The 26,994-nt window shown below is 55.0% G+C and overlaps 10 protein-coding genes across 10 annotated transcripts; 4 read left to right on the forward strand and 6 right to left on the reverse strand.

Annotated features, from left to right (window-relative positions):
- Nucleotides 1-515: 515 nt before the first annotated feature.
- Nucleotides 516-1,261, reverse strand: GMORB2_2237 (small subunit ribosomal protein S15Ae; the record flags this gene model as incomplete). Its single annotated transcript, XM_035464217.1, has 3 exons — nucleotides 516-705; nucleotides 781-850; nucleotides 1,129-1,261. 3 exons carry the CDS (start codon nucleotides 1,259-1,261, stop codon nucleotides 516-518), a joined length of 393 nt encoding a protein of 130 aa, XP_035319927.1.
- Nucleotides 1,262-1,987: 726 nt separating this feature from the next.
- GMORB2_2238 (small subunit ribosomal protein S12e) lies at nucleotides 1,988-2,751 on the forward strand (the record flags this gene model as incomplete). The annotated part of the gene is made up of 3 exons (XM_035464218.1): nucleotides 1,988-1,994; nucleotides 2,221-2,526; nucleotides 2,627-2,751. 3 exons carry the CDS (start codon nucleotides 1,988-1,990, stop codon nucleotides 2,749-2,751), a joined length of 438 nt encoding a protein of 145 aa, XP_035319928.1.
- Nucleotides 2,752-3,013: 262 nt separating this feature from the next.
- GMORB2_2239 (peptidyl-prolyl cis-trans isomerase NIMA-interacting 4) lies at nucleotides 3,014-3,642 on the reverse strand (the record flags this gene model as incomplete). The annotated part of the gene is made up of 4 exons (XM_035464219.1): nucleotides 3,014-3,022; nucleotides 3,093-3,229; nucleotides 3,334-3,436; nucleotides 3,529-3,642. The coding sequence occupies 4 exons, from the start codon at nucleotides 3,640-3,642 to the stop codon at nucleotides 3,014-3,016; spliced, it is 363 nt and encodes a 120-aa protein (XP_035319929.1).
- Nucleotides 3,643-4,008: 366 nt separating this feature from the next.
- Nucleotides 4,009-4,575, reverse strand: GMORB2_2240 (Pfam:YDG SRA; the record flags this gene model as incomplete). Its single annotated transcript, XM_035464220.1, has 2 exons — nucleotides 4,009-4,390; nucleotides 4,460-4,575. 2 exons carry the CDS (start codon nucleotides 4,573-4,575, stop codon nucleotides 4,009-4,011), a joined length of 498 nt encoding a protein of 165 aa, XP_035319930.1.
- A 1,614-nt stretch (nucleotides 4,576-6,189) lies between these two features.
- GMORB2_2241 (Antibiotic biosynthesis monooxygenase) lies at nucleotides 6,190-6,691 on the forward strand (the record flags this gene model as incomplete). The annotated part of the gene is made up of 3 exons (XM_035464221.1): nucleotides 6,190-6,249; nucleotides 6,314-6,441; nucleotides 6,550-6,691. The coding sequence occupies 3 exons, from the start codon at nucleotides 6,190-6,192 to the stop codon at nucleotides 6,689-6,691; spliced, it is 330 nt and encodes a 109-aa protein (XP_035319931.1).
- Nucleotides 6,692-7,175: 484 nt separating this feature from the next.
- GMORB2_2242 (tRNA pseudouridine13 synthase) lies at nucleotides 7,176-9,392 on the forward strand (the record flags this gene model as incomplete). The annotated part of the gene is made up of 3 exons (XM_035464222.1): nucleotides 7,176-7,273; nucleotides 7,340-8,336; nucleotides 8,511-9,392. The coding sequence occupies 3 exons, from the start codon at nucleotides 7,176-7,178 to the stop codon at nucleotides 9,390-9,392; spliced, it is 1,977 nt and encodes a 658-aa protein (XP_035319932.1).
- A 500-nt stretch (nucleotides 9,393-9,892) lies between these two features.
- On the reverse strand, nucleotides 9,893-11,596 carry GMORB2_2243 (uncharacterized protein; the record flags this gene model as incomplete). The annotated part of the gene is made up of 2 exons (XM_035464223.1): nucleotides 9,893-10,037; nucleotides 10,242-11,596. The coding sequence occupies 2 exons, from the start codon at nucleotides 11,594-11,596 to the stop codon at nucleotides 9,893-9,895; spliced, it is 1,500 nt and encodes a 499-aa protein (XP_035319933.1).
- A 3,358-nt stretch (nucleotides 11,597-14,954) lies between these two features.
- GMORB2_2244 (ABC-type branched-chain amino acid transport system, ATPase component) lies at nucleotides 14,955-19,923 on the reverse strand (the record flags this gene model as incomplete). Its single annotated transcript, XM_035464224.1, has 9 exons — nucleotides 14,955-15,053; nucleotides 15,147-15,586; nucleotides 15,689-16,360; nucleotides 16,452-16,721; nucleotides 16,807-17,081; nucleotides 17,169-18,293; nucleotides 18,384-19,179; nucleotides 19,249-19,528; nucleotides 19,618-19,923. The coding sequence occupies 9 exons, from the start codon at nucleotides 19,921-19,923 to the stop codon at nucleotides 14,955-14,957; spliced, it is 4,263 nt and encodes a 1,420-aa protein (XP_035319934.1).
- An 883-nt stretch (nucleotides 19,924-20,806) lies between these two features.
- GMORB2_2245 (Fungal trans) lies at nucleotides 20,807-23,188 on the reverse strand (the record flags this gene model as incomplete). Its single annotated transcript, XM_035464225.1, has 4 exons — nucleotides 20,807-21,403; nucleotides 21,522-21,718; nucleotides 21,778-22,079; nucleotides 22,152-23,188. The coding sequence occupies 4 exons, from the start codon at nucleotides 23,186-23,188 to the stop codon at nucleotides 20,807-20,809; spliced, it is 2,133 nt and encodes a 710-aa protein (XP_035319935.1).
- Nucleotides 23,189-23,975: 787 nt separating this feature from the next.
- Nucleotides 23,976-25,637, forward strand: GMORB2_2246 (ATP-dependent RNA helicase DDX49/DBP8; the record flags this gene model as incomplete). Its single annotated transcript, XM_035464226.1, has 1 exon — nucleotides 23,976-25,637. One exon carries the CDS (start codon nucleotides 23,976-23,978, stop codon nucleotides 25,635-25,637), a length of 1,662 nt encoding a protein of 553 aa, XP_035319936.1.
- Between the last annotated feature and the right edge of the window lie 1,357 nt (nucleotides 25,638-26,994).

Genomic DNA, 26,994 nt, shown 5'->3' on the forward strand with positions numbered 1-26,994 from the left:
TTTGTCTGTCTTCGCCTTTTTAAGCTTATTCCCCCAACGTTCTTCTTCTAGTTTTCTTGGCATCCCTGCGTGACGTCTTACCTAGCAGCAAACAATGGTACTTTTGCACTGGTGATTGACTCCCGCCCCCGTAATTACGAGTGCTAGTACGAAAGAACATCTCGTATTATTGGCAATACCTGTATTGTAGGCCACAAAAACAACCTATACAGATCTTGCATGGTAGGTTGTAGTATTACATCTCACCTAGCCTAGATGGATGTTGGATGGTGGAAGACACAGCAGGAGAGACAGCATGTATGGATGGGCCAGGCAAAGGGGATCCATTGATTTAACAATGCATACAAGACCATTACAGTCTTGGGTATATCATCCTAAAACACAATCGACATCCTTATTAACGCCCGATATTGCCCGCTGTTGAAAAACAAAGACTTTTTTGTTCATTTCTGCTCTCTCAAAATTTTGACTTCGTTGAACCCTTCGTAAAGCGTTACATCAAAACAATTGACTGTCTAGTAGCAAAAGCCAATGATCTTGCCGGCAACGTGCTTGCGGCGGGCCTCCTCGTGGTCCATGATACCAGCAGAGGTGGTGAGGATAATGTAGCCGAACTGACGGGCTGGGAGCAGCTTGACCACCCACTTCTCGAGGTCGGCGAGGCGGACGTTGTAGCGGGGAGAGATGACACCGGTCTTGTTGAGGCTGCGGAGAGGATGATGGTCAACATCTGATGAAGGCGGGTTGTGGGCAAGAGATCATTGGGAGAATTGAACTTACCGGCCGTTGAGCTGGACAACGATCTTGCCGGAGCGGTGGTCGTCGACCTCCTCGAACTCGCCAATGTAGCCTGGAAATGAGTATCAGTAAGAATGTCGGGTAAAGCCACCACGTCAAATGCCACAGAAAATAGGGCAGAAGACGACTATGCAAGGGCCCCCATGCTAATCTTTCGGCAACTTATAGGGGCTGGGGCCGTGGAGGCAGTATCGACCGCCGCCCTAGTTATCATGCCGAGGGGGTTGTCCAAGCAAAGCCGCCGTCTTCTTGTCCTTGATTGTATGGCATGGCATGTGGACGGTGGTGTAGTCTGGCCACGAATATACAGGGTAGAAAATAAAAACATACCGTGCTTCTGCATGACCTGGAGGAACTTGACAATAACCTTGGAGCTGGGGCGAATCAGGACCTGGCGCTTGCCAGCCTTCTGGGCATTGTTGATGCTGTTGAGGGCATCGTGGAGGACGGAAGTGCGGACCATTTTGGCGGTTGTTTTGTAGGGAGATTCTCAAGTCGAGTCTGGAAATGAGGTGTCTGCCCGGGTTAGCCTTTCTATTTGGAGATGGCCTATGAGCAAGGAAGAGTGCCCTCTGGCGATTCGGTCCAAGAGGGTTCTGCCACTCAGAATTGTCGAAAGAGGAGGAGCGTATCTCGACGGACAAAGCATGGTGCATGGGCCCACGGAGTTGGAAAAAAGAAAGCTAGATCGAGACGAATATCCAGCCCCATCAAATCTTCCCTTCATGGGACACCATGCTCGTCGAGATTGCCCTCCCCTGCCATGGTGAAAGGCATCGTCCTGCAAGGAACCGACATCGCCATCGGCCAGCTGGGAGCGAGATACATACCTCTGATGATGGTTGAGGAAGAGGTCAGCAAGAAAAGGAGAAGAGAGGCCAAAAAGAACTAAATGAGAAAGAAAAGTGGTATTATCAAGCTGGTGGGCCGTGGCCGGTGGAAAAGTGGGGCACCACCACACGATTGAGAGTTTCGTGTGCCCTGGTGGTCCGTGCACGTAAAAATGCCCTAATGGTGTGCGCACTCGCTGTTGCATTTTCGGCAACCACCTGGCCGATAGCGAGGACTATCTCGAATCGAATCCTAACTTACGAACAACCAACAATCACTTTCCCCCCCCTTCCCCCCCAACTTTCCCTGCACAACAACGGAATCTTCGAGGATCGCCCGACGAAAGAAATCAACAAAAATGGTGAGTCATTGCACGATCACCTCCCCTCTCAACGTCAAGTCTTGTTTTCCCCCGCGGTGTCGCACACGCGCGCGCATACGACCCCTCCGACATCACGCAATTGGAAACGAAGTTGTGTGCGCACGTGGGAGCTATATACAGGGGGGGAGGGAAGCGACGGATCGATCAGATGAATAGAAGAGGAACATGTGACTGATCTGAATATTTATTGCGATAGTCGGACGTAGAAGACAACGCTCCCGAGGTCGAGGTCGCCGACGAGGTCGAGGTCTCTGGCGATGCCCCCAAGGGTCAGATGTCGGTCCTCGACGCCCTCAAGGGTGTTCTGAAGCTGGCTCTCATCCACGACGGTCTTGCCCGTGGCCTCCGTGAGGCTTCCAAGGCCCTCGACCGCCGCCAGGCCCATATGTGCGTTCTGAACGAGAACTGCGAGGAGGAGGCCTACAAGAAGCTCGTCATCGCTCTCTGCTCCGAACACAAGATCCCCCTCATCAAGGTCCCTGATGGCAAGCAGCTCGGCGAGTGGGCCGGTCTCTGTACGTTTATTTACTCCATTCCTCACCTTTGAAAATTCTCTTCTTTTTTTTAAAGAGATGTTTGAATCCCTGAACATGCTTACTGATACTCTATCAACAGGCGTTCTCGACCGTGAGGGCAACGCCCGCAAGGTGGTCAACTGCTCTTGCGTCGTCGTCAAGGACTGGGGTGAGGAGTCGCAGGAGCGCTCTATCCTCCTCAACTACTTCCAGACCGAGCAGTAAATTCACTCCTCCCTCTGGGACGTAGTTGACTTGCATGGCTCATGACTATAAAAAGCGTCTGGGATGGATAAAAAAGGATCAAAAAATAGAGTGAGGCGCGGGTCTGGCTTACAAGTTTATCTAGAGCCGCATTAATCGATCTAGTCACTTGTACAAGGGAATAAAAAGGAAAACAAATTCACAACCAACGCATTCCAACTTCACGTCTTGAATCATGTCTCTTCTCCGTGACCTATGTGACCTATTTACGCCCCTCGACCTATCACGCATTCTTTGTCAGCTGAACAGATTCGATATATACCATGTGAGACGCACGGTGCAGTATGGTTCCTGCAACCTACCATGATGATGTGGTATCCAAATCCCGTCTTGGCCTCACCAATCTTGGGGCTGCTCGTAGTACTCGGTTCAAGAGCAAACGCCACCTCTTCAAACTTGGGATCCAGACTGCCCTTGGACTTCCATCCCAACGATCCGCCTTTACATGTTCCATTCCCGTGGTCAGCGTGTGAAAATACTCAAGCCAGGCTCGTGGCTTGGCCCGCCAGGAAACAAAGAAGAAGAGAAACGCAAGTTTCTCACCTTGCCTAGCCTTGTCCTCGGAAAAGGTGCGCGCGACCTCGTCAAACTTGATACCATTGTTGAGCTTCTCCAGTGCCTCTTCCTTTTTCGAATGCTTCTCACACTAGGGTATCATAGTTAGACATCCCCCCCTCGCTATGGGAATGAAGATTTATCTCTCTCCTTCCTGGCCCCGGCGGTGGTGTCTCAACGTACCAAAATGTGACGGACATTGATGGATTGGGCGCCCTTGGTCTTGCCACCTCCAGCGGCGTCCTTGTCACCGCCGCCGCCGCCCTTGCCGCCTCCTTTCTTGTCGTTTCTGCCCATGTTTGGTTGCTCTCGTGGAGGCTTTTCTAGCCTGGGTTGCTGTGTAGATTCCCTGAACAGAGGTGAGATTGTGGGATGAACCATCTTGGCGGGGCGCTCAACTTTGCATATGCCCCGCCTCTGGACTGGACCCTTCCTTGGTCTATGTCATCACGGTTGTCTACTACTGCCTATTCTTGGAGACAGGAGCAGTTCCATCAACAATGTTTCTTCAAGTCCCTTCTACTATCGGACATATTCAACATGTCCCATGATACCATTCAAGACCCGAAATTATTCTTTCAGCGAGATGCATTAGTAGTGTTGCTGCCTCTACTTCCTTACCCTACATACGTACGACATTACCAGAATCTCTTGCCCACCACATCACCTCTCCCATACAAGGTCCCCTGTCTTGCAAACTGTTTCGAGCTGTTTTACGTCTCCTCCCTTCCTCTTCATTTGGGAAACCCACTCGTGAAGTGCCGCGGTAGAGGCAAGGTGCATGAACCGTTCGAACCGTTCCTTCTTCACAATATCACCTGCTTTGTCCATAAACCACCTGACAAAGTTTGCTTCACTAAGCTGGCATTGCATCAGACGTTCTTCGATATCCTCAAACATCTTCCAGTCATCCATTTGTGATGGTCTAGGTATGCTTATGAGCTTGTGCATAGGTATTTGGCCCTCGACACGGCCCAGGACCAGGCTGAGTCGGTGAGCCCCCGTCATTGGGTTGACCTTCTGGCCATATTGGATAAGTGTGTATCTGCAACGGTGGAAGGGCGTTAGTGCGATCATATTTCATCGTAAACAGTGACGTATCAGTGCACCTTACTCTCCGTCATATCTCACGCCTGCCTTGGGCGCAAACATGCTTTCTAGCAGCGGCCCCCTGACGACGCGGATCCTGCGTCCGATGTGGCCCAAGAGCGAGAGGCACATGTCCTGCATGGTGCCCTCGCGCGTATACGTGATCTGGGCGATGGGCCACTGCACCAGTTCAGCGCCTGCCAGTAATAAAAGGGTGGGTATGTCGTCGCCAACGGGGATACCGTCGGCGTGAGCGCACGAAAGACTCGGCCACCAGCTACGTTTCCCGTGTCAACTTGTGAAATACTGCTTCGGAGAGGAGACTTCACTACTACTTACTGTCCTTCCTCGAGCCTTGGACGGTACCGCGTGCTCTGTGGTTGGGTAGGCGGAGTAGGGCTAGTCATATTAATCCTTGATAGCCCCATGCGCCTCTCATGGTCAAGTCCAAAGTATTCTCGGCGAAAACGTACTCTCCATACTCTTCGTAGGCTTTCGGCTACCGCTGAGAGGTTGCGGAGTAGCTTCGAGGCTGAGTGATGTGCCATGTCTGTTAATTCATCTAGGAGTTTGTCGATACGAGCCGTACGGATCGTTCGGAGCGAGATGGAGAGTGTATAGTGATCGAATTCGCTGCGGAGCATGGCATGTAGGACTACCGTCAGTACGTCGGCTCTAGGTCCGAGATGGCCTCCTTGTCGAATATTCTCTCGGACTTCGTCGCACAGGTCTAACAGGGCATTATCGTCGTAAAGTAAGCGTTGTATATACCCATCCTCTTTGACCAGTGGTCTCAACATAGTCCCTGGAGGCGGAGGGGCACGTTTCCTGAATGAAGGAGAAGTACAGAAGGACTCTGAGCTCCTGTTCTTCCTCAGACGAGAGTGCTTTGAGGCAAAGTAGGCTTCTACCGGATTTGATTGACTTTCAGGCTCTGATTCCATGGTAAATTGGCGGAGGAGAAGAAAAATGCGAGGGAACAGGGCCGGACTCTTGCCACGCTTAGGCATATGATATAATTGAAGAAAGAGAACCACGATATGGGGCGAAGATAGATAAAAGAGCTGGCCTTGAAAGAGTCATGGATCGCTCGAGGCAGCAGAACGCACGGATACGAGCCCTTCATTGTAGACCGTTCTTTGTTGGCTTACTGCGTATAGGATCGTTGCCCATCGACTACTACTAATACGTGATGAATGAAGCGTCGAGACAAAGGAGCGCCGTGCCAAGAATATATTGGTTTGCCGTAGACGTCCGTCGACAAAGAGGCAGTGGCTGAGTAGACATTCAAAGGCCATATCTGCAGGATTGTCCATGAGGGCTGCCGTCGACTGCAGCGGGAAGTGACGTCTGTTCGTTTGTACCCTGAGCATATATGGAGGCGAAGTAGTATGGAGGAGTGATGCCTATGTCATCAGTACTACTACACATATTAGCAATGTTGCAGGCGCCGGATGGATGGATGGATAGATATGCTCATAGATATATATATAGATAGAGAGAGACAGAGATAGGGAGAGAAGGAGAGACAAGGGGAGAGACAGAGATAGGTGGGAATCATTTTCCGCCTGATAGACAATGAAACTAGCCGGTCCGCTCCTCAGACAAACCATGCCAACGTCGGTGTAATGCTGCCGAGGCTGCCGAGGTACATTGACGGGAACAAATACTCATCCTTCCTCTCAAAGGTGAAACCCGATGTTTCTTCGGGTTTTCACCGTATAATGCTGTATACTTGAAAGATCAACCGATACCATGGCCCTCATCGACCTGACGGCCATTATCACGCCCAAATCACCCGAGAAGGGCCTGAGAGTAAGTCCCACGCCTGATACACGTGAGACGGAGGTATTAGAAAAGGAGCTGATACTAATAAAAGTTTCTTGCCCTCTTCGAGGCATGTGTATCCTATACCGAGAAGTACGAACGCGGCTACGTGTACCGTTACGAACTGCACAAGGGCATCCCGGATAAGAACGGAAAGGAACAGTTTGTCGTGCTTGAAAGGTAAAGACCAAGAGGAGCGGAGAGCTGGATAGCAAGAGGAGAGCAGGTGACATGAAGACGAAGTGCTGATGAGTGTGTTTGCTGATTCTGCCCGGTCCGATACTGCAGTTACAAGGACGAGGATGGAATGCAAAAGCACATGAAGTCGCCGCCGGTGCTGGAGCTGGTCGAGCGCGGTGCAAAGGAGGACCTGACGGATGTGCAAGTCATACTGACGACCAAAGGAGCAGGTATTTCGTCCAAGCTCTGATAGGGGAAGCGATGAATGCAGTATTCCCAATCTCGAAATCGCCAAGATGAGTATGAGAGAAGGAGGAAGACAAAAGGAGTCTCACCGCCTTTCCTAATCGGGAGTCACCGCCTTCCAATCTCAAAATGATCATTCTGCCGTACTTATTGTTTCTCATCTGCTTGTCCCCGCCTCCGAGATGTTTGACTCTTGAAAAAATTTGATTTAAATGGGTTGACGAAAATAATCAATTCTCACTATTCAGTACGGTTTCATTTATTTGGCGAGCTTGATTCCAAAATACCTAGCAAATTATGTGATGAATGGCGGTACTCCTGCGTTGAGACGCTGTCCAACATCAGATCGCATAGTAGATGTGCGCCGAGATTTCGCAGGCAGCTTTCTGAAATTTCAAAACCCACCATGCAACCCTCATCCTCCTAACTACATCTACACACACAAACACACACGCACAAAACACACACCCGCTCAACGTAACAGAGAAATGTGTGATAGGGGGAATACCTCTCGCATTAGGGAGCTAGGCATAACCCAGCGGGCTACTCCCCTCAACGCATCATGGACCGGTGAATTGCGCGTGCGGTACGTTCCCCGCCCCGTTCCATTGACCTTCCCCCCCCCCATTGACAAACTAATGGGTAAATACAGATTCACAGACTTCCAGGTCAACGAGATCGGACCAGACGGAAAAGTTCTCCACCTTCGTACAATCGGACTAGGCGAGACTAAAGACGACAAGAAGAATGGCGACGACGGTTCCGCAGCAGCAGCAGCAGCAGCAGTAGAGGAGGAGGAGACGTTTGAAGTACCAGAGGAGGACGTGACTACCTTGTCTAACATCGCCGGTGAGAAATTCACCCAGGACCTGGTAGCTATGCTCAAGGCATCTGGAGAGCCTGACGCGCACAGGAAGAGGGTGACGGGCGAGGCCGACACGGACCGGTCCAAGCGTGGACAGATTCACCAGGAAGTGCGACGGATCTTCCAGTCCCGCATTGACACTAGCACGTCCGACACGGGAGCCATCGTGGCCAGCCTCGTCACCCGTCGGGGCAAGAAGCGCAGCCGTGGGGGTCGCGATGGGGGGCGGGACAGCGGACCCAAGCTCCCCGGGGCGGGCGACTACCTCCACTTCACGCTGTACAAGGACAACCGCGACACCATGGAAGCCGTCAACCAGGTGGCGCGCATGCTCCGCGTGAAGCCCCAGGTGATAGGGTACGCGGGGACCAAGGATCGGCGTGCGTCGACCGTGCAGCGCTGCTCGGTGCGGTACGCGCGCCCCGCCGCCCTGGCAGGCGCCAACGCTAAGCTGCGCGGCGTCGTGACGGGCGACTACGCCTTTGCCCAGAGCCCCATCCACCTCGGCAGTCTGAAGGGCAACGAGTTCGTCATCACCATCAAGGACTGCCACCTGGATGACGGTGTCAGTGACACTCCCACCAAGACCCTGGACCAGAGACTCGAGGACCTGCGCTCTAACGCCCAGGCCGCACTCGACCACATGGCCCGGCACGGCTGGATCAACTACTTTGGCCATCAGCGCTTCGGCACCCACCGCATCGGCACCCACGAGGTAGGCCGCCTCATCCTGTCAGAGAGGTACAAGGAGGCGGTCGAGTCCCTACTCTCCTACGACGCAGAGGTAGCAGAACGTGCCGAGTCGGCGGCGGCAGCAGCAGCCGCGACAGGAACAGAAGCGATGGCCCCTCCCTCTTCAGAGACTGCTGCTGCTGCTGCTGCTGCTGTTTCATCACCCCCCATGCGCGACGACGAGCAGGCCCGCCACAGAGCATGCATGCTCTTCATGACGGGCAAGGACCACTCGCTCGCCGAGCAGTTGATGCCCCGCCGCTTCGGCGCGGAGACGTGCATCCTGCGCCACCTGAACCGCGCGGGTGCCAAGTCCCGCGGCGACCACGTCGGTGCCCTGATACACATCACCCGCGGCCTGCGGTCCATGTACCTCCACGCGTACCAATCTCACGTGTGGAACCACGTCGCCAGTCGACGCTGGGAGCTGTACGGCGACAAGGTCGTCAAGGGCGATCTAGTCCAGGTCGACGACAACGACGCTGCTGCAGATGCCGCCGCAGCAGAGCCGGAGCGGGACCAAGACGGCCACGAGATAATCACGCCAGCTGCTGCTGACATCGCTGCCGACGATGACGACCAGTCTTCCCCCATGCGCGCCCGCCCGCTCACCCAGGCCGAGGCTGACAGCGGCAGGTACACCATCCACGATGTCTTCCTGCCCTCCCCAGGCTACGAAGTCGTGTACCCGGACAACGACATCGGCGCCTACTACGCCGAGTTTATGGGTCGACCGGAGAACGGTTCGCTCGACCCGCATTCCATGCGTCGTATCCGTCGCGAGTTCAGCCTGCCCGGTCGGTACCGCCGCCTCGTCAACTGCTTCCTCGCTGAGCCGTCCGTCGAGTTCAGGACCTACGCCAGGGACACGGAACAGATGCATCCCACTGATCTCGATGTCGTGCGTGCTTCTCTGCCTAAAAGGGTCAGGAAGACTGAGGGTGCGGATGAGAGGAACGATGAGGTTGCTCGGGAAGAGGGGAAGGAGGAGGAGGAGGAGCAGCTACCCGACAAGATTGCTGCTATTGTCAGGTTCCAGCTCGGGAGTAGTGCGTATGCTACCGTCACTCTGAGGGAGTTGATGGGTGATGGTCTGGATAAGGAGTAGCGTTTCCCTCACCGTTCTCCTCCCATGACCTTCTCTCGTCATTTTTCGCCTCCGTTCCCCTCCCCTACATGGTAGATCAATTCGCATCGCCTTTCTTGCAATACTCGTTCGTATTTCTGCTCCATAAACGAAGGGTTGTTGCATGATTTCCTGTATTCGAAGCCTCTTTGCTGTTCTGTTTCTCGTTGTTTTGCCTATATATAAATAAATAAAAAGAGGTAGAAAAATGCGTGCAAGCGTGCGCCAGAATATGCCGATACGGACGTCTTGAAAAATGAAGAAGAAATGTGTCTGTGTCCGCCATGTGCTTCCCGACCAGCGGCCTGCCATATATACATCTCCAAATACATCGGTATCATTCTCCCGTAGAAAGATACAAGGAAATGTACAACATTTTCCGTTCCCAAATAATTCATCATGTGCCGAAGAAGTCGGTCTGATTGTGGTTCTTGCGTGGGGGTTTATTTTGTCGGTCGTTCTGCGGTCGTGCACTGCATAGACTACGACTTGGACATATCTTCGTCCCAGCCCCATACATAGGAGAGGTACTTGGCCATGTTGACCCTCTTGGCGCGCATCTCGACCATCCAGGGGTGCTCGAGCATCTTCCATGGGCTGGCACGTCTGTTGGGTTGCTTTTCCAGGCTGTTTCTTGAGTGTCAGTGCATGTATAAGAAGAGGGCGAGAGTAGAATTGGGGGGGGGGGGGGGGGGGGGGGGGGGGGGGGGNTGCTTTTCCAGGCTGTTTCTTGAGTGTCAGTGCATGTATAAGAAGAGGGCGAGAGTAGAATTGGGGGGGGGGGGGGGGGGGGGGGGGGGGGGGGGAGAGAGGAGGGGGAAGGGGACGTACGAAGATTCGATAAAGTACTTGAAATTATCACTCCAGTAGACATTCATGTCGGGCTCGTCCTTGAGCCTGGGAACGGGCTGCTGGACAATGTAGGTGAGGAGGTCGATGAGACCGGCCTTGGGCTGGGATTCGGTGCCGTCAGCCGGGAAGGGGAAGCGGTGCTGGGCAACCTCGAGGAGGGTGACGCCGGTGGACCAGACGTCCGAGGTGATGGTGTAGGCCTGGCCGGTAATACGCTCGGGTGCCATGTAGTAGCTCGTGCCGATGAAGGTGTTGGCCTCGCCCTTTGTGCCGAAGTCACCCGAGACGCCAAAGTCGCAGAGCTTGACGGCGCCGTCGCGGCAGAGGAGGATGTTGGAGGGTTTGATGTCGCGGTGGATGATGCGCCTGGTGTGTAGGTACGTCAGGCCGCGGAGGACGCCCTCGGCGATCTTTCCGAGGACCTTCTCGCCGGTGCGACCGCCCAGGCGCTTCACCTCCTTGTAGATACTGTCGAGCGAGCCGCCCTCGCAGTACTCCATGGCGATGGAGATGGTGGCAGTCGAGGGGTCGACAAAGGCGCCGTAGTAGCGGCAGATGTGCTCCGAGGCGCAGTCCTTGTTGAAGCCCAGCTCACGCACAATCTGCCTCTTGACGTCCGGGTCCGGGTTGGTGGTGATGATCTTGAGGGCGAAGACGGTCTTGCCGCCCCTGAGCCTGGCCCTGGTGACGGCGCCTCCGGCTCCCTCGCCCAGGCTGCCAATCTCTTCGATCCTCTTCTCCATGCTGGCTATCCTCCAGCTCTCGTCGTCCATGTCCTCGACGTCCTTCGTCCTAGCCTTCTCCAGGGTCAGCTTGTCAAAGGCCTCGAGGCCCTGCAGGCTGCCGTCCCTCTCCATCTGGACGCCACCCTCGCTCCGCTCCGAGTACAAGGAGCCGACTGCGGAGACGGGATCTGGCGTGCCGTGCGTCCGGGGCACGCCAATTCCGTACTGGGAGGCGAATGACAGAGCCGAGTATTGCGAGCCGGCGGATGTGGGGTTGCTGGCGCGACCGTCGAGGGGACCGAAGCTCCCCGACCTCGAGTGGTCAGCGCTGCTCTCGCTGCCGCCGCCTGCCGACTGGCCCGGTTGGACGCCGGCGGGCCTCGAAGGCTGCTCCAGCGGCGTCACCTGGCTGCCCATGGGAGTGGCCAGGTGCAATGTGGGTAGTGGGGGCCTCGAAGGGGCACCGCCGCCGGCATTTCCGATGGGCTTTCCACTGGCGGATGAGGGTATGGATAAGCCAAGTCTCGGTGTGCGGGCAGCTCCGGGGCGCCCGCCTCCGATGGCAGGGCGGAGGGACGGCGGTGCAGATGGTAGCTGTGGGATAGACATTGTGGGTGGTTGCTAGGGGGGGGGGGAGATGTCAGCAACGAGGGTATCGTGGGCAAAACTGCAAGGTGATTCAGAGACGTATAGCATACCGGTTGAAGAGGAGCAGGATGAGGATCTTGGGACGGGTTAGACATTGCGACGGTGGCAATATCACACGACGTTACGAGAGTGATACCGCAGTCGGGGAGAGGCTGGTCGAGTGGGGAGTGTTTTGAGATGTAGCGAAACGTGTCGGATTGTGGGGGGGAGGGGGGGAGGATGTGTTCATCGACAGCTAATAACGGTCCATATGATACATGTGCAAACGTAGAGCCGGCCTGCCGACGGGAAGAAGGAAGAAGAAGGGAAGGAGCTATTGGATTTCGCGTCACGTTGGAGCTCACAACGTATCGAGACCAAGGTGTGGTTGAGCACTAGTAGTAGATAGTGGTGATAGGATATGGTATCGTGACAATGTGGTAGTAGAGTATGGCGTAATGGTGTATGGCAGAGGGTGGTCGGGTTTATGGATGTTGGGCTCGCAGCAAGTCGGAGGAAGAGTAAGGGATTGGAGCGAGCGTGTTTGGTGGGGGGGGGGGGGGGGGGGGGGGGGGGGGGGGAGGGAGCAGACGGGCAAGGTGGAGATGTCACGGTACTCGTACGTATGTACGGAGTATTACAGGCTAGAGGTTACAGGCAGGCAGGCNGGGGGGGGGAGGGAGCAGACGGGCAAGGTGGAGATGTCACGGTACTCGTACGTATGTACGGAGTATTACAGGCTAGAGGTTACAGGCAGGCAGGCAGGCAGGCAGGCTACTACTGTGCAGGCCTTGTAGGGGTGTGCACTCAACCATACAAGGTATTATCGCGAGCACAGCGTATCTGTAAGTATGTAAATAACTGCACAGTATTATCCGTACATATCCGTACGTATATGTATACCAAGTACGAGTACTGCCATGACTCCGACTGCGAAAAAGTGTCGAAGTAATATCTGCAGCCGCCGACGCCCATGTGGAATCGTGAGCTTGACAAGGAACCAGGGTTTACTCTGCAATCATCGATCAATACCATCTGCTTCTCGGTCCGTCCATCTGCGGGTGACAGGCGGGAGAGCAGAGAGGAGGAGGGATGGATGAATCACAGGGTCGGCGACGGGATGGAGTCCGTAGGAGACTCTTGCAGGGCTGTCGTAGGGCGCTCGCTCTCTATCGCTCCATCGTTCCACGGTGGCATGGTCCGTGGAACGCAGCGCCAGAGCACTGGCCGTCCAGTGGCCATGGTGGAGTGACTGCAGATATCCGTACTTGTTCCGGCGTCCCCGCCGCCCCCTGGGAACTTGGGTGATATTCCCTGCAGGCCTTCGCTGTAGCCAGTAGCAGCACGATACGTACACGGTACGGGTGGGCAGTCGCCCGGCCTCAACCTCCGCCATCCATGGAACACCCTTCCAACGCCCTGAGCTGTGAGCACGTTCACGTCCACTCTCATTGACGAATCTCGCAACGGGCTGAAACGGCGGGGCAGTCATCGACTATTACATGCAATCATACATGTACGGGTACGAAGTAATCTGTATGTTGCTCCAGGTCTACCACTCATCCCGGTCAGTGGCATTTGATAATATACCTAGACTACTCACTCCGTACTCGCTCGAAAACTTCTACAGGTATACGAGCATACTCATCATTTCCCAGCAGGTATAACTCATAAACCTGCGGTGACCAGATCCGACAATCAATCTCGCTTATGTGCTACAATCCATGCCATGTCTCGCTCCTCCTGCTCCGTCCTACGCTGCATTCAGCACACGTAACACTTCTGCGACAAGCTCAACTACCTACCAAATCATCTCATCGTCGTCACATTCTCACGAGGCCATCGGCCATCGTAGGCCTATTGCTGCTTTACGAGTGGTGCGAATACTATTATTCCTTGCTCGTACATCATACGGGTTAGACCATAGACCACGGACCGTGGACCAGGAATTCGGACTGTCCTGCCCTGACCCCTGCTGGCCCTGCCGCCCGCATGAGAAGCGGCGCAAGCAGAAAGTGACAACCTTGGACATCCCCCGTGTCGTCCCATCGTCACCCCTTGTCATCTTACTTGGGGGGCGAAAAACAAGGGCTTGTCATTGAGAGCAGGATCCTCCCCCATGTTCTGATCGCCTACTGGTTCCTTGAAATGTGCAAGCGCGCGTCTACAAGTTACAGGTTATGACCCGGGGGCTTGCATCTTTTAATTCCTCTTCTTCCTCTCTGTACCAGACTACTACCTACTGTACCACCTTTGATACACACACACACACACACACAATCATACGGCCCGGGAAGGAGGGGGGGGGGAGGGAAGGGGGAGAGAAGAAAAGAGAATTCTCTGTGTACATGTACCATCCCTGTACTGGTACGGAGTAGTAGCGTTGCTAGAGTCTAGAGTCTAGTGCTGGTACTCGTATGTTCCAATGCCTCAATATGACGAGTATCATCAGCAAGTTGCAACCAGTCTTGGCCATTACGCGTACCTTTCCTGGCGGATAGACATCCACCAACTAACACCATATGTGCCAACTATCAGTATGGAGTAACTCGTACGGCCGATGTACTCCGTACTCGTACCGCGCGCAGGTAGTCTACCTGTACAGATATACACGCGCAGCATAACACAGACCAGGGGGGCGGGGGACAATCAGCTGGGACGGGTAAAGGTATCTTGGCTAACAGGAGAAAGTGACCTACCTCTCTAGTGTGCCTAGAAACGGGAACATCCATTCATTCTGGGTAGGAAGAAGAGTGACTCTTGTCGCGGCCATCCTCATCTTCAACTCCCTCCCCAAGTCACATCCTTCCAATACTCACCCTTTCGAGACCCTCCCCGCCCATATTCCTACTCTCAAGGGCAGTACTAGTACTTGATCCATAGCAGGATTCCCTTCTTTCATCACAGCCCTTACCTGGCGTGTACCCCGTAAACAACCTGTTTTAGTCTACAATGGCGCATAATTCATGCTCTAAACTCCGAGACCTCGATGTTTTATACACACGACACGGTATAGCTTGGCACATGCCATTGTTCCCGTTTCGAGCATATAACTAATGCATTGTATATTCTATGTCTATGGCTCAAGTGACTATCTAAGCTTGTATATTATATGTGTGTGTCCTAGCACTAGGAAGTGTCTACCTAGAGTTGTATATTCTATGTGTGTGATAATGTCAGTGGTGAAGTGGACTCGATATCCGAGGGACTTGATACCAAGGAAGAAAGAAAAACAGAAGAAGGAGAGAAGAAAATCAAAGGCCTGTGTATCCAATGTCTAACGAAATCTAGTGTAGAAAAAACGAGTGATGTGCATGTGTGTAGACCGAGTTGTCGTCCTTTATTCCATCCTGGCACTCTTGGTCTTCTTGCTCCTCAGCTTCATCATGAGGAACACAAGGCCATACGATGACAGGCAGAAGAGAGCCGTGATACCAGTCTGTTACCACACGTTAGTTACTTGTAATCATACAAGCGTATCCGTGCAAGGATACACAATAGAGAATGGGGGGGGGTCAAGAAGGATACTCACATCGCGCCACGGGTAGTAAGCCTCCTTGAGGTTGAACGTCTGTGCATACTCTGCACCGGTAGCGAACGGGCAGTAGCTGCACTCGCCCACGGCCTGACGGTCCACCACGTACCCGGCGTTATCCCGCAGGAAGTCGGCCATGTACTGACCACACGTCTGTCCGCTGGGGACCTTGAACGTGGTGAGCTCCTCGGCTTTGCAGGTCACGTCGACGTCCCAGACGACGGTGCCGAACAGGCCGCCCATCAGGTAGTGGAACGGGTCGAGCCAATACAGCCAGTACTTCCAGAACGGCTGCATGTCAGAGTAAGGGGCCACGACACCGGCAAACGACACGAGGCCGGCTCCCAGGATGAGGGGGTTCATGACGGCCGCGAAGTAGTCATTGATGGCGTAGGCAGCAATGGCCTGGCCGATGGACGTGTATAAGAATTCGTAGACTTTTGGTGGTCAGCACTTTCATTGCATAAGGAACATGGAAAGGCAAAAAGGGACGTAATCTATGAACGATGAGAAGAACAGGCGGAAGCAGGAAAACTCACAGATCATTTGCAGATACACATGCCCAGAAACGTGTGCTGCAACGGGGAACCCGCAGGTAAAGTACCAGCAGCCAAAGTACACGGTGGCGCAGATGATTAGGTACGGAATCTCAGACAGGGCCTGGGCGCCGATAAAGGCCACCCAGTGGTACGTCTTGGACTTCTTCTCGCGGGTCTCGAAGATGTCGCGGTTGCGCAGGAAGTAAGGCTGCATCTGGCTGATGCAGCCGGGGCACACGAAGATGAAGTTGAAGATGGAGAAGAGGCGGAGCTGCAGCGAAAAGGTACCGTCGTCCAGCATCCAGAAGGTAAAGCCGCTGAAGAGGGCCGTGAAGGCGTGCAGTGTGATCTTGTTCCACACGTAGTCGGGGGACCTCCAGAGCTGCACCATGGACCGGTGCAACACTGTCCTGAGCTGGAACAATTTGGGCGCCGCGAAGCTGGGGCCTTCGTCAGCCTCGGCCTCCGTGGACGCCTGCCGGTTCAGCGACTCGAGAGTCGCAAACGCCTTCTCCCTCTCGGGTGACTTGTTCCACACGTCCACCCAGTCGACCTGGCTGCCCTTCATGCCCTGGATTACCTCGACCATGTGCTCGGCCGGGTTGACGTCCTCGGCGCACGGGGCACCGTTCCTGGCGAAGTAGTCGAGGAGGGTGCAAGAGTCCTTGCCGGCTAAAGGAAGGGATTGTGTTAGTCACCATAGGACATGTATCAAGGTTGTGTGTGTGTGTGGGGGGGGGGGGGGGGGTATAAATAGACCTACTTTCTCCAAAGTATGCCATCCTGCCACCCTTGGCAAGCAGCAGAACAGAATCAAACGCCTCAAACAGGACGGCCGAAGGCTGGTGGATGGTACATAGGACAGCCTGGCCGCCCTCGACGAGCTTGCGCAGGAATCGGATGATGTTGTAGGCCGACTGGCCGTCCAGACCTGATGTCGGTTCGTCGAGGAATAGGAGCGTAGGCTTAGCCACGAGTTCGACTCCCAGGGTCACGCGCTTCCTCTGTTCGACACTGAGACCAGCGCCGGGGACTGTAATAGATGTCAGTTAGAATTAGGAAGGAAAAAGATGATGACAGCTTTGTGCGTGTGTGTATGTGAAGAGAATGAGACTCACCTCCGATAAGGGCATCGCAAAGATCACGCAGCTCCAAAAGGTCAATGATGCGCTCGACATAGTCCAGTTTGTCACTATAAGGCACATCGTAGGGCTGGCGGAGGACGGCTGAGAAGATGAGAGCTTCCTTGACCGTGGCCGTGGGCTCGTGAACGTCCATTTGCTCGCAGTAACCCGTTGTCCTCTGGAAGGAAATGCCCTGAGGCTTGCCGTCGACGAGGATAGAGCCGCGAATCTCACCAGCGTCCTTGCGCTGGGCCAGTACATCCAGGAGGCTGTCCGAGAATCAATATTAGCCATGCCGTTCTGCGTGCACCCTAGCCTCTCTTCCAGGCGATGATGGCGATGTGATGATAACTTACGTAGTCTTTCCCGCACCGGAAGCGCCCATCAGGGCGGTGAGGTTACCAGGCTTGACAAAACCAAAGATCTTGTTGAGGAGCTGCTTCTGCGACCCGCCAGCCTTGACATAGTAGTCGAGGTCGTGCCAGGTAAAGGTGGACTGACGACCGGTCTGGTTGGGGGCGCCGAGGGACTTGCTCGACTCGGAGTCGGAGGCCTTCTCGGGGTCCTGGATCCTGTGGGATTCGTGCTTGCCCCTCTTGTAGAGCAGAACGGAGGAGCCGCCGTGGGAGCTCTTGAGCTCGAAGGCCAGGGAGGTGAGGGCGATAAAGAAGATCCACAGTGCGACGATGACGCCGAAGCCACGCCAGACGTGGCTGTAGGAGAAGCCGTACTGCAGGCGGATGTACTCGAGGCCGTCGATGACGCCCGAGGCGTCGCTGCCGGCGACGGTGCAGCCGGCGAACTCGGTGTCGTTTCCGTAGCCGTCGCCGAAGGGGACGAGCTGCGGAGCAACACACTGAAGCTTCAGGCCCTGGAACTCGTTGGCCATGAGGGACTCGAAGGCGTACGAGGCCGGGTTGAGGTAGAAGATCCACTTGAACCAAGGGTGCATCTTGTCAAAAGGGATGAGGTAGCCGCCGTAGACGAAGGCCACTGTCGACAGCAGGCCCGACAGCTGGCTGGCCGTGCCGAAAGAGCTGAACAGCGCGCCGATGCACCGGAACATCTGCGCGAACGACACGTTGTTGACGAAGACGATGATGAAGAAGGTAAAGAACTTGCCCGCGTTCATCTGCAGGCTCGCCATGAAGTACAGGATCAGCGAAAAGCACGTCACCTGCACGAAGACTACAGGCAGATCCGTAATGGCGTTGGCGATGCAGAAGGCAGTCGGCCGGAAGAAGGCCAACCGCTTCTGCCGGGCGAGAATCGGCCGTCCCTTGAAGGAGCCCACAGTTTCGGAGAGACCCTCGAGGAGGAAATATAGAACGGGAAAGTATAGCACGCCGGGTCGTCGAAAAATAGACTCGCTCGTCGAGGGGAGGTCATAGAACAGGCTACCGCACACGAGAGCCTGGATGATGGCCGAGACGATTTTGATAGCAAGCGACATCGGGTCACCCATCATGATTTGGAATTGTCTGGAAGGAAAGGGAAAAAAGAATGTTAGTCCGTCTCTTGTTTAGTTTGATTCCTTCCAAGGAAGATGGAGAGAGAGGAGGAAAACGTACCGGATGGTGGCATTGTAGACCTGCTCTGTCATACCAGCCGTGTACACGCTGCGCGGCAGCAGCCCAAGGCTTCTGAGCCTCTTCTCCTTCTCTGTGGCAATACGTAGATCGTCAACCTGGGCGCCGAGTTCGGCCGGGCTCTGGAACGAGGCGGCCATCTGCGCGCATAAGGAACTGGCCTGGTAGGCGGCCTCGAATTCCTGCGGGGTCTCGGGCACGCGGCCCTCGTATCCGGGGGCGACGATTCGTTCGGTCTTGACAGTCATGGATGTGAGGAAGTCGGCAATGTTGGCGCCCTTGGGGCACACGAAGCCCATCTGTTCAAAGTATTGCCTCGACGCGGCGCGTGGACCGTAGTAGGTGACGCGGCCGTCGGCCAGGACGAGGACCTTGTCGAACTGGTCGAAGATGCCGTTGCCGGCCTGGTACGTCGTTAGGACTATGGTCTTGCCGTCCTCGTCTGCGTAGCGGCGCAGCGTCTTGGAGAACTCGAGGGCCGTCTTGGAGTCGAGCCCTCGCGTCGGCTGGTCCCAGAGCTGGACGGGGCTCTGGCTGGCCATGACCTCGGCGAGGGACACTCGCTTCCTCTCCCCGCCGGACACACCGCGTATAAACTCGTCGCCAACGCGCGTCTTTCTGGTGTGGTGGATCCCCAGGGATTCTAGGATGGAGTCCCTTGTCTTGCTGATATAGGTGCCCTTGTTGGCCAACTCCTCGGGCCTGTCACGAGGAACCTTGTTTCTGAGGGCGAACTTCATGGCCCGGTTGACTGTCAATGACGGGAAGTGGATGTCATCTATATACATATCATTGTCAGTACTGGTCAGTCGAGAAGAACCCTGGAGGGGGGCAGAGAGAAGCGTACCTTCGGTGTTCATGACGATGTGCTGGCGAAACTTCTTGGCCTCGACATGGTTCATGCTGCCATAGTGTGTCTCGCCCGTCACTTCCTGGAAAGATTCCCTGTGGTTGGAGAGAACCCGAAGTAGAGACGTACATCCTGATCCCGGGCGGCCAAGAACAAGAAGCTGTTGGTGTTTTGTCTTGTTACTAAAGAGTCGTTTGCAAGTGAAGTTCAGGGGGGGGAGAGGAGAACCCACCATTTCTCCAGGTTGAACCTGGCCACTAACGTTGCGCAGGATAGTCTATATTTGTCCGGTCAGCGTTTTTTTCTTTCGGATCTTCTCTCCTATCCTTGCCCCTACATAAAAGAAAGGAGCAAGAAACCACTTACTCTGAGCGAAGGCTTTCCTGGAGCAACAAGCCTGATCAACTGCCTAGGATCGACTGAAGACCAGAGGTTGTCTCCCAGAGCCTGGTCGGGAGCAGTGACTCCAACCGTCAAACCCTTGAAGGACAGGGTGAGTCTCTTGGACAAGGCTGTTTCGGCATCGTCAAGTTCCTCATCGGCTTCGCCGCTAGGAGGGGAAACATCACCATCATTCTTCTCATTCCCCGCGTCGGTTGAGCCCTCGGGGTAGTAGTGTTCGACAGGTTCCTCTGCTCGTGCGACAGCTCCCGGAACGGCGTTTCCACCCATCTTTTTTCTTCTTTTTTTTGCTGTCCTTGCCGACACTGCACTATGGAGGGAAGAAAAGTGAGCTTGAACCAGTTTCTTCTTCTCTTCTCAACGAGCAACCGACATCCCAAACTGTAACGGTCCCTTATTAAGAGCGAAGGAAGAGAAGAAACAATACAGAACTGAAACGGGCATATAAAATTAGATATCTTCCCCCAAGTCCGTATTTCCCTTAAGTAATCCACCCAACCACGGTACCTCCGTAGAATAACTCCGTAGAATGACATCTTAGTAAAAGGGTCTCGATCTCGTTATTACACCATAGGGTTACTCCGTACACCGCATCCGTAATTCCGTAATTCCGTTATCCCTGCTCCGTCTCCCGTACATCCGAAAAAACCACCACATGTAAGCGAGAAGATGCACGATACAAGGCCCCCTTCACAACCAAACAAAGCTCAAGATTCTGATAGCTCCCCCCTTTGCTACTAAGCAGAAAGATGGAACCCACTAGGGTGGACCTACCCCATTCGGAGGACTAACTGGCGGCAAGGCGGAACTATCCTCTCTGTGCTGCGGGCGATGTTGGGTTATTAAGGGTTTATTAATTCGTTATCCCACTTTGGCAAGCAGATCTTTTCTCCCACTTAGATTAGAGGTGCTAAGTAACACGTGCCAGTTCCGAAAACTAATCTCGAGTGCCGGATGCAGCCACGGGGCAATATCCTCCGTGGTTGGCCCTTGACGGGCCCCATCGTTGGGATCCGGCAGTCTTGCGCAATGGCAACGACCAACCCGTGTAACAAGTGCGTGCATCAAAATCGCCTCCCCGCACAGCAGAAGGACGGGGTATCGTGACGACGCATAGGCCCCATGGTAATATGTCGTATTCGTACGCTGAAAATCAAGGCCTAAACACCCAATTTTGATTCGGATCAATAGACAGAAATGCGTCCATGTCGGTGACGCCGAAGTCAAAGTCTAGGCCCATGTTCATCGCTGCGAAGTCGTCCATCTGTGCATCACCCGTCTGCGGCTGATAGTGGTGATCGTTGTTGGTGTTGGCGTTTGTGCTGTTTGCACTGGTGGTGTCGCCCACGTCACCGCCGCCTCCACCTACGTAAGGAAAAGGCGGGTAACTCCTATCCGTCAGCGGTGTGGACGCCGCATCATTTCCGCCAAAAGGCCTCACAGACGCCGGGTCGTAGTCTGGCTGGCGTTGCTTGTTGAACGAGATGATCTTCTCGTCCAGCTCGGTCGTGGCACTGTCCACGGAGAATTCAGGTATCACCGTGCGGACCATGCGCACGAGGGCGGCGATGGTGATAGGCGTCTGTAGGCTTTCCGACGATAGCGACTTGCCTGGTAGCAGCAGCTGCAGACACTTGATGGACGATCGGATCCAGGGTAAGCTACGGTGGCTGCCATCAGTCTCCTGGAGGAGGTCGAGGGCAAACGTGTAGCAGGCTCCCTCCACAAAGAGGTTGAAATATTTTAGTTCCTGCAACACACAGAACGTTGCATTAGCGTTTCAGGTTTCGGAGCACAGGCACCAGACCAAGTGCGAGCTGAGGGCGTGCAGAGCTTGTAAGATTTTACAATAGGGTTGAGACACTTACTCTGCAAAGGACATTATCTCGGCATGCGCCAACCAGGAAGCTCATCAAATCCTTGGCTGCCTCCAGGCAGTAGTCGCAGGCCTTGTCCAGCCAGACAGGCGGCGTGTAGACAGGACGGCCTGGGCCGCCCTGCTTCCTCATCTTTGCCCGGAGAATGAGAAATGGTCGGAATGTGAGCTGGAGTGTATGGTGGTAGACTGTGCCGAGGAGAGTCAGCAGGTTGCCCCCGGGTATGAGCAGCAAGGATGTGAGTTACATGACGACAACAGAGCTTGAGAAAATCCAAGATGGCCGGGCTGGACACTGCCAGTCATCTTGACGCCGACTTTGCGTGGCTCCTTCTCCGCGAACTGGAGGAGCTCTTGCCGTATCTCGTTTGCAGAGGTCCACACGGGCAGTAGAGAGCTGTGACGGGGTGCGTAGATGCCCTGGACGCACATGGATATGATGCGACTTAGACGGGCCATGACACGTAGGAGCTCGTATTCTTTTGGTATGCTGTTTATATCACCTGGATCGCGCAATGAGCTTGGCCTTCCAAGCGAGAAGCCAGTCCACCTGCGGCAAGTCAGAATTTCTTGATCTCATGGAAATAGCAATGGGGGCAAGAACGGAGCGATGAAGACTTACGTCTCCCAAAAGTACAATGCCCAGACTGTGACAATCTTCTGCTCGCTGTCCTCCCTAGTATCCTGTCGACGAGAGAGGGTCTCCTTGTGAAGACCTGCGGCGATGGCACGCCGCACAGCAGACCCTATGTGAAGAAAGCCCGAATTAGGGCGTGCCCTCTCGGTGTGGATCTGGCCCAGCATGAAGTAGACCTGCACCATCTGCACATTGACCATCTCGTCGAGCTTCTCTATCCCCTGCTTCGCCCGTTGAAGGAGGTAGGTACACGCACCCTCCTCGCCCATGAGTTCGGCACCGAGGGCCAGCGCTAGAGCGACAATGATGTTGTCCGGAGTATCGAAGCTGAAGAGAGTCAAAGGTTTGAACATGGCATTCAGGCGCTGGCGGAACGTGGCTTTCGATATGCTGGGGAAGAACTGCCAGTACGTATCAAGGTACCTCTGCAGAAACTTCTGGGCGGCGTCCTTGTCGAGGAAGATGGCCGAGTTATCTCGGTTCCCCTGCGGCGAGGATGTCGCGCTGGCGAGATCGCCAAAGAAGAGGCGTCTGTGGCTGAAGAGGTCCAAGCCAGGGCCGACCTCCTCGAGGGACTGACGCGACAGGGATGCGGAGCAGGTGCCCTCTATCTGGTGGTAGATGGAATTCATGAGCGAGAAGATGGACGACGGGCCGTAGTATACCTGCACGAGCATGGAGGGCGAGGCGCCGTGGATGGCAGCCACGCTGGGGATGTTGATGTCCGGCCCACCACCGTCGTCGTCGTCATCGTCGGGCTGCTGGGCTGGGCCGACGTCGTCGTCAGTGCTGCCGCGATTGTTGTTGATGTGGGCCACCACGCCGGATGACGATACATGAGACCGCGGTTCCTTCATCGAATCCTGGACAGGCGTGACGTTCCTGCGCATCCGGTTGCGCGCCTTGGCCCGGTAGACGCAGGTCGATCCCCGAGCCGTACAGTGAGCACAAGGCTGGAGCCCGTCGCAGCGGATCTTGCGTGCACGGCACTCGTGGCACGCCTTGGATATGCGCGTCGTCATTGGCAATTGTGAGGCATTCCCGCCCGATGCCGAATTGAGTGGGTTGTGAGCAAGGAGCGATTCAGTGAGAGGGTTACTGCTTAGGCCAACTAAAGCTTGCTATGGGTGGAGAGTCGAGAGCGTGAGATACTGAAGTTGAAGGTCTCACCAGCTTCTCTAGTTCTCTTTTTCATCACCGATGAGTGTGTCACGGCCGTTATCCGTACCGGGGCCTTACCTAGTTGCACAACTTTTGCTTTCGCACTCCCTTTGGTACATAGTCGTATATATACTCGTACTCGTAGTTCTGCTTACCATTAGCGCCCCACTATCTTTTTATCCAGGGCTACAATTGCTTTCGCTTTGTTGTTTGAACAGTTGCTTATAGCATTGCTGTGTGTGCCGTGCGACGAGAACATTTACATTCCCTCCACGACTGTAAATCATTGGAAGTACACATGATAATATTGCTACTTGCACATGGGACAACAAGAAACCACTGTAGGCAAGAAATGTTCCAGCATAATAGTCAATCCTGAATAAGCACAGCATGTTTGGGTGTGCAGGGTGGCTCGGAATTACGGCAACGACGACGAATCTTCAGGTCTAACCGGGGTATCCATTTTTACCATATTAAACCCTGGGGACCGCTAAAGACCAGTACCTACAGCAGGTAGGTTAGCGGGCCTAAGGTCCCTGTAATTGACGTTGACAAAACTTTTTTTTTTTTTTTTTTACGTCTCGATCATGATCTAAAATTCACACATGTGATGTTATCTAGAGGGGGATAAACGCACACAAGACAACAATGCCTTCACTCGAATCAACTGGCCTCTCGGCTATGCCTGACAACAAGATCCAGGACGATGTAGACTCTTCATCCGACGAGTCAGACTACCTCGACAGCGCTGGCTCTCGCAAGCGTCGCCGGACGACGTCTACTACAAGCGGCAAGAAGGAGGATGGCGGCCAAGCCAACGACGACGACGATGGAAATGATTCCGAGGATGACGCTGAGCTGAAAGCTGCCGTGGCCATGATCAAGGCACCCTCGCGAGTCAAGATCCCGTCAGCATCCGAGAAGAGTAGCACGACCAGGACGGCTACTGCTGCTGTCCCTGTCGCCGAGCCCATACCGCAGAACCCGATACTGGCCGCTACAGACGCCGCGGCCACGTTTGCCGATATCGAGGTGCGGCCGTGGCTGGTGCAGTCGCTGAGCAACATGGCCATCCGGCGGCCGACGAGCATTCAGAAGGCCTGCATCCCGGAGATCCTGAAGGGGCGAGACTGCATAGGCGGCAGCCGGACGGGATCTGGAAAGACGGTGGCGTTTGCGGTGCCAATCCTGCAGCGGTGGGCGGAGGACCCGAGCGCCATCTTCGCGGTGGTGCTGACGCCGACGCGCGAGCTGGCGCTGCAGATATTCGAGCAGTTCAAGGCGATATCGTCCCCGCAGTCGCTCAAGGTGATACTGGTGACGGGCGGGGCGGACATGAAGACGCAGGCCATCGAGCTGGGGCGGCGGCCGCACGTGGTCATCGCCACGCCCGGCCGGCTGGCCGACCACATCCGCACGTCGGGGGAGGACACCATCTGCGGGCTGCGGCGGGTGCGCTTCGTCGTGCTGGACGAGGCGGACAGGCTGCTGGCCGACTCGGGCCACGGCAGCATGCTCCCCGACGTGGGGGAGTGCTTGTCGGTGCTCCCCGAGGCGTCAGAGCGGCAGACGCTCCTGTTCACGGCCACCATGACGCCCGAGGTGCGCGCCCTCAAAGACATGCCTCAGAAACCCGGCAAGCTGCCCGTGTTCGTGTGCGAGGTGGACACCAACATGCTCGCCATCCCCCCGACGCTCGACCAGAGGCACCTGCAGATCAACGTCACCCACAAGGAGCACTACCTGCACGCCTTCCTCCTGACCGAGGCCAACGCCGACAAGACCGTCATCCTCTTCTGCAACCGCACCGAGACGGCCAGCTACCTTCACCACCTGCTCCGCCTGCTCGACCACCGCGTCACGTCGCTGCACTCGAAGCTGCCGCAGCGCCAGCGGATCGACAATCTCGGCCGCTTCCGCGCCTCGGCCGCCCGCATCCTCGTCGCCACCGACGTCGCCGCCCGTGGCCTCGACATCCCGGAGGTCAGCCTCGTCATCAACTACGATATCCCCCGCGACCCGGACGACTACATCCACCGCGTCGGCCGTACCGCCCGTGCCGGACGTAAAGGCGAGGCCGTCACCTTTGTCGGCCAGCGCGACGTCGAGCTCGTCCTGGCCATCGAGAAGCGCGTGGGCAGGGAGATGGTCGCATGGGAGGAGGAGGGCGTCAACCTCGAGACCCGCGTCGTCAGGGACGCCCTCAGACCCGTCAGCGAGAAGAAGCGCGAGGCCCTGCTCGAGCTCGAGGAGGGTCGCGAGGTCGGGGGCAAGAGGAAGAGGACCAAGGAGAAGCTACGCGCTGAATAGACTGTCACCTGCCACTGTCACCTGGCCAACCGTGTCAGCTGGGGACTCGTTTCCACTCCGCCGCCCTTTTTCTTCTTTCTCATGTGTGGCATCTGTGTACCCCCCTTAGTGGGTGGGAAGATGGGGTAGATTGGAGAACATGATACATAATTCCACAATGAATTTCCCTAGTTGACGCGTACGCTACCCGTAGACGTAACTCTCTACTCCTCACCCGCCTTCGGCCTTCGGTCTTCGGCCTCTCCACCTCCCACCCGATTTTTTAAGGTTTGCCTTACCGAGACTCCTTGAATCGAATAGGCGGGGCTTCACTGGACAACATCATGTGCAAAAGTGAAAGCCCACGATTCAACTTGTTGGGAGGGAGGGTGCCGATCCGGGACTAAGAAGTCATGACGGATATACCACGACGGATATACCATGATTGGCCGACCCGAACACCTGGTCTCACGCCAAGTGTGTAATACACGTATGAGGTAGATGTGTGTGTGCGTGTGTGTGTGTGCCCCGATACTCTGGATCCTACCTACCGAGGGAGGGGAGCATCATATCAGCCGAAGATTGCACATGAATATTTTACTTTTGGCTAGATCGAAGTGCTCCTTTTGTCATCATTGATGACCATGTGGCCCGTTTGCCCTTATGAAGCGCCCGCGTGGTGACATCGGTGACTTCCCGCTTAGCGTCTTACACACATTAGATAAATCTTGGTAATCAACAAATGTCCAAGCTCGTTCCATATATGCGGTTGCCGTTGGTGTGAGCGCCGCAGGGCTTAGTGTAGAAATTCCACATAATAATAATACCTGTACACGAACACATATCCCCGGATAGGCTCTGAGATGTGATGACAGCTATCATCTGTAGAGTAGTACTGTACTAGGTAATAACGCGACAGTCATCCTAGCCTGACAGCCTTTGGAGCCGCGCAGACCTTTGAATGTACGCGGGGTCGCGTGTCGGTGTGCTGACGGGTTCTCTGCGGGGTTGCTGTGGCTTTCACGATAGGATATATCGTGTACCACGTATACAACCTCACACACACACACACACTCTCTCTCTCTCATACACACAAACAACTCTCTCTCAACGGACATCTCACACTAACACACGCACTCTCACGCACACCCTCTCCGCGGCTACACAGGGCCCGAGAAAAAAAAAGCACGCAACAGAAGCAATTCAAACATGGGAAGGATGATATCGCAAGAACGGAAAAATTCGGAAATGCAGAAATCATCTGGTCGTGGAACAGTGTGCCATGTGACGATGTCGAGAAGGAATACACGTACCGGATGATTCGGTCACTGGTGATATAATGTGGGATAAGGAGGGAAGGAAACTCTCGGAGCGCCGT

Source organism: Geosmithia morbida, assembly GCF_012550715.1.
Source record: "Geosmithia morbida isolate 1262 chromosome Unknown scaffold_12, whole genome shotgun sequence".
NCBI lineage: Eukaryota > Fungi > Ascomycota > Sordariomycetes > Hypocreales > Bionectriaceae > Geosmithia > Geosmithia morbida.